Source organism: Anthonomus grandis, chromosome 2, assembly GCF_022605725.1.
Source record: "Anthonomus grandis grandis chromosome 2, icAntGran1.3, whole genome shotgun sequence".
NCBI lineage: Eukaryota > Metazoa > Arthropoda > Insecta > Coleoptera > Curculionidae > Anthonomus > Anthonomus grandis.
In genome coordinates, this window is record NC_065547.1 from 27,850,215 (window position 1) to 27,862,478 (window position 12,264).

The 12,264-nt window shown below is 36.2% G+C and overlaps 1 protein-coding gene across 1 annotated transcript; it reads right to left on the reverse strand.

Annotated features, from left to right (window-relative positions):
* Nucleotides 1–178: 178 nt before the first annotated feature.
* Nucleotides 179–11,568, reverse strand: LOC126750137 (major royal jelly protein 1-like). The gene is made up of 9 exons (XM_050459646.1): nt 11,506–11,568; nt 11,240–11,443; nt 10,109–11,096; nt 1,309–1,404; nt 1,216–1,260; nt 1,044–1,173; nt 624–805; nt 393–578; nt 179–351 (listed from the first exon to the last, which is right to left on the reverse strand). The coding sequence occupies exons 3-9, from the start codon at nt 10,193–10,195 to the stop codon at nt 220–222; spliced, it is 858 nt and encodes a 285-aa protein (XP_050315603.1). The 5' UTR covers nt 10,196–11,096; nt 11,240–11,443; nt 11,506–11,568; the 3' UTR covers nt 179–219.
* Nucleotides 11,569–12,264: the final 696 nt, after the last annotated feature.

The following is a 12,264-nucleotide window of genomic DNA, read 5'->3' on the forward strand; positions in this document are numbered from 1 at the left end:
GTTTTCAAATTTACCACCTGTAGTGTAAAATCTAGGACACAATATGTTCATAGGAGCTTTTTTGCTTAATTTCGTCATAGGAACACGCCCCTGAATTTTTTGCAATATTAAAAAAACACCCTTTATAATATACATGGTGTCCGTAGAACGATTAAAGGAGAAACAAGAGACATTTGAGTAATTTATTTAATAGCATTTTTTAATTCAAAATGTTTTTAATTATAACTCAACACGGAATAACCTGAAATTAACCTCACTTCCATTTAGTTGTTTTTGAAACTTCTGAAGTGCTGTTGGGAACATCCATAAAATCTCTTTACCATCAGGCTTAAAAGGTGGTATCTGTAAGGACTGAATAAAAAATTATGAAAAAATATCCGAATTGAGCCTACCTTAATACCATTAGGAAACTGCATAGTATCCTTATTATCTGCAATCACCTTGAAATTTTTCCTTTCATAAGATGTCGTTGGATCCCATTTAACAATAAGTACATCAATCAGTAATGCAAAATACACCAGTCCTTTGCTATCAATTGCTTCAACTGGACTCTGCTGATCTCTTGTTGTAGGATAAGTCTAATTAGGAAGCATTAGTTGATTCACCAAATTTCATATACTTACATTAAATAACTGAGGGGACCCATAAGGCTTCTTAAAGTTTTTTGGATTTTTTAAATCTTTCAAATACACCCATGATTCTCGTATGCTTGACATTGAATGATAAAATAGTTCCTCGTTAGGGTGATCACTCTTAGGGCTTAAGGCAACCGATAAAATGCCATCCTCGGATTGAAAACTATCACCTAAAGGGTAAATTCTAGTCACTTTGGGTATTAAAATCTCAAAGCGCAACAGATCTAGTCAGAACCATATACCACAATAGAAATATATGATAAAAATAGACTGTAGACAGCATCTATAACATGAAAATTCTCAACTATTAACTTTTGCTGTCTATCAATGTTATATATTTCTCTCTAGATCTTAAAATGCTCGGTAATACAAGCCAGAGTTTACACCAGATTGCATTGATTAACCCACTTTGAATGGTATAATTTTTGTAGTTAGGATCTGGCTTAAAACTCTCATCCTGAATCGCCCAGGAAACGTTCTTTTCCAAATTATATACCAGCAGTCTAGGACCATCAGAATCAGGCACATACAGCCAAGTTTATTTACAATTATCGATAGGCGTTAAATATAATGAAATATTTTGGTATTGGTCGTATGGCAGCTCGTATTTGTACAACAGAGTGTCCTGGAAATTTAAGTTGTATATTGATTCGATTTGCTCTAAAATATTTACAGTTTCCAAGTCGAAAACTAGAATTTGCGGTGTACAAGGATAAACTTTACCCACTTTGGCGTTATCCATTACCCAAAGTCTCCCACATTTATCGGCCTGCAAAAAATACGAAATAGTTAGAGATGTTATGGTACTTCTATTGATTTATAAAAAACTATGGTAGGATAATATGGAAATACTACTGGTGTCTCGTAAAATCTCTCTTATCTGAAATGTGTGATGATTTTTTTCTGAAGGAGTAGATCTGGATCTGCTGAAACATACTTAGTGATACTAACTGTTCTTTAATTAATTATTTTGCTATTATTCTTTTAATTTTGGCTTTTTCAAGCCTCCACTTGGATTATATTTAGAGTGGTTCGTACGATAACTCCACACTACACTCTGCGACTCTATCTCCACAATTCTATCTCACACCTCCTGACTAGGTAAAAAGACGGCAGTTCGAAGGATGGCATGCCATAAAATTAATTAATTAATTACGGAATCTCCATGTCTGAAACGTGAAGAAATCAATTTCCCAGACTGGAAAGTCCTTCTTTTCGTTATTAGAAAAATATGTCACCTGGTTAGGGTTGTAGAGGATCAACAGTGACGACGGAGGTACCGGGGTTTGCGAAAAGGAACTTTTAGGCTCAGTACTACTATAACTTGCTCTTTTAGTTCCTTTAATCCACCGTGCTCCGAAATCCGTACGAGGATATTATTAATCTCCACCTTGTAGTTCCTATCATCTTCCTTGTAGTTCCATAAGTTAGTCTCCATCTAATTTGCATATAGATTGTGCTACTTCATATAAGGCCATACCAGCCGAATATATGCGCCTAACGAATTTGTCTAATTACAAGATTCTTCGTAAGAATAAAAACTTTTTGGAGATTTACGCGCTTATGCGGTTTATCTAACACTATTTGAGATGCATTGCATTTAAAGACAAAGATTTTCGTTGAAAAAACAATACTGCACGATGCTTGCAATTCTCTGAGCATTCGGTAGTAGCTTCCACGATTCATTCGGCATCATACGGTCTGTCTACAGGCTAAGGATGGTAAAGGTTGGGGAAGGTGAGAAGAAGGGCAAGACATAAAAACAATAATGTATTTACTAAAAAAAAAAAAAATACTTTTATTACCATTCAAAATTATTAAACATTATTACAGAATATACAAAACAAAATTCCATGAATATACAAATAATTCAAAATTATTCAAAATTACAACAATTTGTTTGGTAATCGGAGTGCAACGCGATTTTTATAAAAAAAAACCGATACACATGCAAGTACATAGATTACTTGTACATGTGCTGTACAACCCGTGTTCCTAAATAAACTATTTTCTAAAAAACGTAATATTATGTATTTACAATAAGGTCCATACCAAAATCAAAAGGGGCGATATGTGCATTTTACAATGAACTAGCGAGTGGCTATGAAGCTGGGCAAAAAGAAAAACAAAAAAAGAAAAAACAAAAGAATCCAAAGACGAGCGAGAACGGTATAGAGGCGAGCACGGAGGGTAGATAACAGGCGAGTGAGAATTCAATTTTAATGTAAGTTTATAATAAATTTTTTAGGCGAACATTCCTTTATATAAATAGGTAGTTCATTCCACATCCGAATGCCCATATATAAAAAAGATTTTTTAAAGGTTGCTGTTCTATGTAAAGGAATTCTAAGCAAATGGGGATTTCTTGTATTATAAGGAATATCTTGATTAAAAAATAAATTTCTTAAATTTGCAGGCTGTCCGGTTTTCATTATTTTATAAATTAAATTAAACATATGGACTTTCCTTCTATTGCTCATATTCAGAATTAAATTTGAATTTAAATATGGAGTTATGCGGTTTCTAGACGCAATATTGAATGAATATCTCATGCAACTATTCTGGTTTTTGTATTTTGTTCGATAAGTATTTAGTTAAGGAATCGCCGTATACAATATCCCCATAGTCAAGTAATGAAAGAACTAGTGTATCACACAGCCAATATTTTATTTTTGAAGGCAACATCTTCTTTTTTTTTTGTTTTATGGTAAACACAAGCACAAGAGGAAAGTCCTATGTCACTCTTGGAGTGGTGCTTGCGCGAAGATATTTGTGGGCATTTATCTTGAATCGCTGCAGGTTGTATGCGTCGGGAAATATGTGAGGTGGAAGCCCGTTCCACAAAGAAGATGTTCTCCAGATGAATGAGTCCCGATACAGCGACGTACTTGGGGTAGGCAGGTGGACTCGATGTTGATGAGCCGCAACTGCTCGACGCGTCCTTCTTGCCGGAACGGCCCTGGGTGGAATCAGGCCTGCCAGCTCAGAGGAGCACTTACCGTGATAATAACGGTAGAATAAATAGAGATCAGCCACCTTTCTCCTGTGCTCCAGACTATCCAGACTCTTTGTCAGTTCTTGTTTGTCGATAAGACGAATAGCTCTCTTCTGTATACAATCTAGCAGCTTTAAACTATGCTTGGGTACAGAGCTCCAGACATGCGAGCAATACTCGAGGGAACGGCGTATTTGAGCCTTATAAAGAGTCAGCAGCTGCTCTGGTGTATACAGTTTTTTCGTTTTGAAAAGCACTCCAAGTTTTTTGGAAGCTGCCCTGGCGATCTCGGCAACGTGGTCATGCCAGGACACACTGTTGGTGACTTCGACTCCTAGAAGATGTAAAGATGATTTCATTGGCAATGTTTTCCCTGCCATAACCAGCTCCGGGCCATCAACGTTAGTCTTCATCGTAAATACTGCAGCCTGCGTTTTTTTAGCGTTAAAATTGACCAGATTGTTACCGCCCCACTCCAAGATTGCTCTAATATCGTTGTTGGTTGAAGCTACTTGTTGCTGCCTAAGATTCTGAGAAGTTGCGGCTGTCGTTGGTTTGGCGGACTTAAATGTCGAAATAAGTGTGCTATCGGCCGCAAAGCTGTAGATTGGATTGACAGTGGTTCCTAGCAAATCGTTGATATATATCAAGAAAAGGGTGGGGGATAGAATGCATCCTTGAGGGACTCCAGCGTTAATGTTAAATTTGTCGGAGAGGTGTCCATCGACGGCTACTTGGATTGTTCGTTGTTCAAGAAAACTTTTGATCCAATTCAATAATGAGTTTTGTATGCCGATTGAGGAGAGCTTGGTTAGTAGTCCCTCATGCCACACTCTGTCAAACGCCTTGGAAATGTCAAGAGCGACTGAGCGGGACTCGCCGTGCTTCTCCATGGCCTCCGTCCACAAATGTGTGACGTAAGCCAGAAGGTCGCCGGTGGATCTAAGCTTTCGGAAGCCGTATTGATGATCGCTGATTAGTCCAAATGATTCCAGATATCTTAACAGTTGTTGGTTGACTGCTTTCTCCATAATCTTCGATATTACTGGAACTAGTGCAATCGGGCGGTAATTGGACGGCATCGTCTTCTTACCCTTTTTGGGTACAGCTTGCACTTGAGCAGTTTTCCAGCTTGTTGAAAATGAGCCCAGTTTATACGATGCCGTGAACAGTCTACATAAGGGAGGAGTCAGTTCGTCTGCACAACGTTTTAGTACTAGGGCTGGAATTCCATCGGGTCCAGAAGCTTTGTTGGTGTCTACGCTTTTAAGAATTTTATTTATAATTCGTTGGGGAAACGAAATTTCTCCCATAGATGAATTCACCCTTGGCAAATATGGCGGTGTTTTACCTTGCGAGTGCAGAGTAGAATTGGACGCGAAGAGTTTACCTAGTAAGTTGGCTTTTTCCCTTGCTGTTACCGCGATAGAACCATCATCTGCTGTTACGGGTAGCAAGGCCGATTTAGCAAATCCTTGACTAACGGCTTTCGACACCGACCAGAAAGATCTTGTTCCATTTGGGCAGTTTAGCAATTTGTTTTTGATTCTGTTGTTGTGACTCTCTTTGCATTCATCAATAATTCGCTTGCAGCTATTTCTGGAGGTTAAAAAGTTCCTCCAATTTTCGGTGGAAGGATGTTGACGCCATTTGCGATATGCTGCATTTTTAGTGTTTACTGCCTTTTTGCAATTCAGGTTGAACCATTGCTTGTTGTTTGATCTGCATTTAGTAGAAAAAGGGATATAAGCTTCCATTCCTGCCAAGATCGTCTCTGTAATTTGGTTTGCACATTCTGAAATGTTATTGGTTCTAAAGCAGACTTCTTTCCAAGGGAATAAGCGATAAAATTCCCGAAGATGGTTCCACTCTGCTGATTTATAGTGCCATACCTTCCCCGGCATCGGAGGATCCTGCGTTTTAACATCCAACTGGCAAGAGTTACTGTTATCAATTTGTGGTCCGATGTTCCTAGGGGGGCCTGTACTGATACAGTGTACGAGTCAGGGTCTGAAGCCAAGACCAGATCTAGGAGACTCGCGAACTCGCCGTCTCGATCGGGGATTCTGGTAGGCTCCTCCATAAGCTGCGTAAGCCCGCATATGGTGGAAAATGGCTCAGCTTCTCGTCCTTCATCGTCGTTCTTATTGCAGAAGCGCAGCCAGTTGATATTGTGAACGTTAAAATCACCCATGACGATGATTTCTGCGCTTGGGTAGTCAATTTGCAGTTGGTTAATGCAATCAACCAGGTTCAAAAAGAGTCGCCTATATTGGGTGTCGCTTGGTGGTCTGTAGATACAGCAGATAAATTTCGTGGCTCCGCTGGCTATTATTTTGAACCACATAACGTCGAAGTCCGCAGGTTCAAGCGTTTCCTCCCGCTGGCAACTCAAATCGCTCTTGACAAATACTGCCAATCCAAAGTTTATTCGAAATCGGGTGTGTAGATCGTATCCAGGATAAATGAGGTGAACATTTGTTGTTGAAGGTTTCACCTTTGTTTCTGCCAATGCCAGAATGTGAGGCTTATTTGATTGCAGGTGTTGGTGTACTGCATTAATATTGGTGTTTAGGCCTCTGATGTTGCAGAAATTGATTGTTAGGCTTTTACTGATAAAGGCCCTTTAATCTGATGTAGGCGGCTTGAAGTTTGACTTTAATATGGGAAGTAAAGTTAAGATTTGAATCAATAACTACACCTAAATTACGTTTTTCAGTTACAACTGGAACAGACTCGCCATTAACAACTACTTTAAATCTGTTTGAAACCTTTTGCAGCTGACTCTTGTTATGTGTTACAAACATTACACATGATTTTGATGCGTTAAGTTTTAATTTATGATTCTCAGTAAACACGGCCAAGCTCTGTAGATCAGTATTTATTTTATTTTGCGCCTCATGCAGACCTGGAGTATCAAAAGCAATATATACCTGGGAATCGTCAGCATACTGTTGGAGTTTTGAATTTTGAAGACCCTTTTCCATATCAGCCACATAGAGAGAAAACAGCAACGGTCCTAATATGGATCCTTGTGGATTACCCATGGTAAGAGGCAAGAAGTTGGAGAACTCATAATTTGACTTTTTGATTACCCGAACGCAGTGAGACCGACCCTCAAGATAAGATTGGAAAAATATAATGGCATTTGTTGACAACCCAAAATAGTCTAATTTAGCTAATAGTAATTTATGATCAATGCTGTCGAATGCTTTACTAAAATCAAGTAGGGTTAAGCAAGTTATCTGTTTTTTGTCTTCTTTAATTCTAATATCATTAATAAGGCTTATGAGACTTGTTGTAGTACTAAAAGATTTTCGAAATCCCGACTGATAATCAGGAATTATTTTAAAATTATATAAATATTTATAGAGTTCATTATAAATGTGACGTTCTAATATTTTTGATATAACTGGTAAAATGCTTATTGGTCTTATGTCTTTAAATTCTTCAGGGGAGGAAATTTTAGGTAAAGGAATAAGGATAGCTTGTTTCCATTCACTAGGATAAATTTTCTGCAAAATACAACTATTAATAATATTAACTAAAGCCTCTAAACAATAAGGAAGACATATATTTAAATCATTAATACAAATTTCATCAACTCCCATTGCATTACTTCCTATGTTTTTTATAATATTCGCAGTTTTTTCCTCATCATTAATATTGATATAAAACTCTTCCTGATTGACATTTAGTTTATTATTTTTGTAGAAGTCAATTTTTTCATTTGAGGTTGATTTTGTAAAAGTCACGGAGTTAGAAAAAAATGAGTTTAGGTCTACTGCATTATTTAGTGTTTTTGGTAAAGGATTGTTTTTAGTTTTTGTAAAATTAAGTTTTTTAGCGGTATTCCAAAAATCTTTACCTTTTTTTAAGGAAAATTGTTTGAAATATGTCGTTTTCTCGAAATAATCTCCGAAATTTCGAAGCTGTCTGTAGTAATTTAAATTCACAGGAGTTTTCTGTTTTAAATATTTGTGGCGTGCCTTATCTCTAAGTTTCATTAAAAATTTTATATTGCTCGTGATCCAGGGAGTAAAAGGTTTCTCTTGTAATATTATAGTTTTAAAAGGTGCATATTTATTAATTAAGTAAGTAATATTATTTTTTAGTATTGCAATTTTTTCATTAATATTATAAGTATAATATATATCATGCCACGGGAGTTGTTCTGCCTCATTTTTAAAAGCTATGGTATTAGTTTTTGCATAGTCACGATATTTTATAACTTTTTTATATGCTTGATATTTAGGAATATTTAGCTCTATATATGTTAGGTTATGATCAGTTACACTCTCTGGCATGTATACAGATTTGGCATTCATGTATTCAAGGTTATCACCTAATTATTATTAGATCCAAAAGGGTAGATGTATTTGAGGAAATATTTATTCTAGTTGGATCCATTATTTTCTGACAAAGATTAAACGTTTCGTTATCGTTAAGATTAAAGAATTACACTATCATAATATGGTACAGAGACGCTTAACATGTCCTCAAAAAAATCAAGAAACCCAGATGTATTCGTAGAAGGAGGCTTGTATAAGTTTGTAACGAGTATATTTTTTTTTATTTAACGTCAATTTAAAACTGAGATACTCAAAGTCATCTGTGGCATCTTCAAATGTGACTAACGAAAATTTTATATGTTTTTTTACGTAAATGCCCAAACCTCCTCCACGAGAACCCCGATCTTTTCTTAAAAAATTGTATCCTGGAATATTAAAATAAAGTGTCATCCTCAGGAGTAAGCCATATTTCTGAAATCCCCAATATATCAAAATTAAAGTCAGAGGCATAATTTACAAATTCATCAAAGCCTATTTTTATAGAACGTATGTTTACGTGGCTAACACTGAACACAGTGTGCACCTGCTGATCTTGCATGGTACTATTATTCGCCATCACAGAATAAATACCCCAAACCACCCCACCGACTGCGCTCGCCAAAGTTTCCGCCCATTAAAAACCATATAGAAAGCCCACCACTCCCCAAATGTAATACAAATAAAAAATATATATCAAGCACATATCTATTCCTAATAAATCCCGATAATAGACCTAAAGATCTTAAGTAAAAACAGAATAGCTCTACCGTAATGATAAGAGAGCACTTTGGTCCCGCAAGCATAAATTACAAATAAACCGATCAAGTGATTAGAAATAAAAAATATCACTGCAAAGCAATGCTTTTTATGACCACCAAAACCAATAAAAATCATCACCTTTGAAATTAAAGTAGCTATCATAATGAAAGTGCACATAATCATTAAACGTACCTTTATTTTTAGTTTTAATCGGCAATCACACACTCATTAACAAGGTCTTGTAACTCTTTTTCGGAGTCGACGCAAAACTTTTGGTTTTCTACCATCACAAACACTCTACCCCTAGAAGTCCAGCACAAGTTTTTATATTTATTTCTCACGATTTTAAAAATTTTACCCATCTCAGGAGTTAGAACTTCGGTTATTAGAATAGCTTGACCTTTTAGCCTTTTTTTATTAAAAAACACGTCGTCTCAGAGCCACCTATGGCAAAACGATACTAACACCGGCCTGGGCTTCTCGGAATTTGCTTTTTTCTGTCCAATGCGATGAGCAAAATTTATTTCGGCCTTTGTAATTTTAACACCAATCTTGGTTGAAATTGTTTTAATAACAAAGGCACATAGGTCGTCTTGTAGTTCATTTATACCGTGCAGTAAAATACTGTTCTGGTTTGTTGACATGCACAACGTATTGGTTTGCTTTAGCGACGCAATATCCGACTTAAGGTTTTCAATGATATCCAAAACTGATTTTTCAAAGTCTTGAAACCTTTTGTTTAAAGAGACAACTGCCTCTATGTCTTCGGAAAAATCGGTGGATGTTGATTTTCCTCTGGTCCTAGCCCCAAGATCTTTTTTAAAACCTTTTAGCTGCGTGTCAAATTTTAGCGCCATTTCTTCTAACCTCTCCGTAAGTTTTTGTATTTCCGCTGCTTGTTTGCTGCTTAAATCTTCAGATTTTTGCTTAACCATGATTACAGGTTCTTGCACAATGTATTACACAACACTCCAAATATTTTTTGGCACTTGATTCACAATTAATTAAAAAAATTTAGGAGACCAAACTACAATCGTGCTAGTCACTTCGCAGCGCCATCTTCTAATCCTTACTAGGTGAAGGATGACGCGGAAAATCATAATAAAATGACAAACGAGAATACTGCGCAGTGGGAACTGTTTTCAATATTGTGTCTTAGTTTGGTGGGTAAAAGTACGAGTATACTACTACAGCTAAGTATATTCGAAACTTAGTGTCAACTTTTCAACAATTTAACTCGTAAAACCACCAGATAGTGCGTTTCTAATCTTGGGTTGCCAATTACTGTCAGTGAGAAGCTTTGATAATAGAAAATGCAATGTTCATATTATGCAGGATTTATATATCAAAAATCTTGACCTTTTAAGTTAAGTATAGCGTATACTTACCCAAATTCTAAAAACAGACACAATTCGATGTTCATTACACTTTTCCAACTCCACATGCCAAGACAGCGAAGGATAAGGCTCAATCATCGGACTTCCATCGCGAATTTCTTCGGTAACCACGCCCAAAGTAGCCGGAGTTCCATTAAGCTCAGTTCTTGGGATTGTGATAAAAATTCGCTCTTTTTTAGATTTTTCTACACAAACTTATACAAAATTTATTGTTATAGTATTTTCTAAACACAATTTTACTACCACAGGCAAGAAAGTGTTTATTAAATTTAAACGTTCTCAAAAAATGGATTCTAAATGGATTCTTCAGGTTACTGCGTAAGTAGGAAAGCAGAAAAAGTAAAGGTGGTACCTGACAACACGTGTTTCTACTTATTAACTTCTTCAATGAACAACCAATGGAGCTATGCTCCGCCGAGGATTACCAAAGGCCATTAGCCTTGAAAAAGCCAATGAAATTATCTATTCTGAGGGATTTTATGTAGTTTTTATTTCTGTTTCTTTATTTTTATGTCTGGACAAACTGTAAGTATTTCCTAGAAATGAATTGAATCTAACGCTGTGCACTTTTTTAGTAAAGTGATCTGCAGTTTCTTCCTGTTTCCAATACCAACGGTTTTACAGGTTATCCTAGGGTGTGAAGATGGCGACTTAAGTGCCAGTGTCCAGATAAAAGGGTCGTTAAGAGCCGGATTTCGCCGCTATTTAAGTGCAGTAATTATCTGGTGAGGGCCAAGCTATGGTGTGTCCTTAGCCTGTCTCATGTCAAGTGCTTCCGTCCTTCTCAAAGTGTATCGCTATTAAGCAGACTCTTTAGTGCCGCGATAGCTATACATTTAGATACGTCGATTATAGATTTAGAGTCGTTTGTTACCAGTCGGTTTGGAGCCGCCTGTGTACCAGATAATCTCCCAATTTACTAATTATGCTCTATTTAAGCCCTGCCACTAGTCGGCTAAAGCATATAATGATTCCCCATCTAAAAAAGACATTTTTTGCTTATAAGCTTGCTTTTTCTGCTTGCGTACTTGCGTAGTATTCCAAAGAACCTATCCTTTGTCAACTTTTCTTTTTAAAATTCTAGAGAATCAAAAACCGTAAGTAAAAAAAAAATGTCATTACCACGGTAGGTAGGTTGTGCATCGATGGGCCGAATAGTATTAATTTTATAACTTCCATTATTGAGGGCCTTGGATCGTTCTTCTTCACTTTCAAATTTATATTGTAAAAGTTTCCACTGGTAAACCAACTCAAAGTCGTACTTTTTTTAATCCTTTTGTATATTAGCGCAGATTTGTGCGATCAAAGCAATATATATAGTCCAGACTTAAAGAATTATTATTTGCTTAATTTTTTTAAAAGTTTTGTTTTTTTGTTCATTTACTTACGCATGTTTGTAAACTTTACCATCAACTAGTTCTCGTTTTATCACTAAAGCTTTTAAATATTACTATACCATTATATATCATTATCATATAATGGTCTAAGGTTATAACAATTTAACATGCAATTATGAGAAGTAACCACGTAATATTATATAAAGAACATTTAACTAATAACTACTTTTATCATATATTTAAAGAGAATTAAATAACAAAACTAGTGTCCAGAGCAATTAAGCATAGTTTTTTATTGTTCTTTACACCTTGTCAACGTTGCATATGACCAGCGTCGTAATGTTACGATCTCCGAGAAAGTACCAATAAGAAATTCATTATTATTCTTCGGTCGCATCCCCTGAGGATTATATTTCTGGCGATAGATATCTAGGCCTGGTAGTACCAAGGATAAAGAAAAGCGTTTAATAAAGCAATAAATACTAAATTTCATTATTAACTTCGCTAAACTTATGTAACATCTCAAACAGACAAATACTAAGGGAATCGTGCAGACATTCTGCGTAAAGATAGAAAACATTACCAGTGCAACTAGATTTCGAAAGCCCCTAGCAAAGGCTAACTTTAAGAGGCTTGTAGTCGATTCTGTGCAAAGAGGATGGTACCTAAGCTACTACTTCTCATTTAATTACTATGAGGCATATAAACTTTCTAATGGAACAGTCTTTTTCTTGCCTTTAATCACTAGGACCAGGTCGTCGCCTATGTATTAATGGGGCGTCGAACTACTTATGAAAAAACACAAAAAAT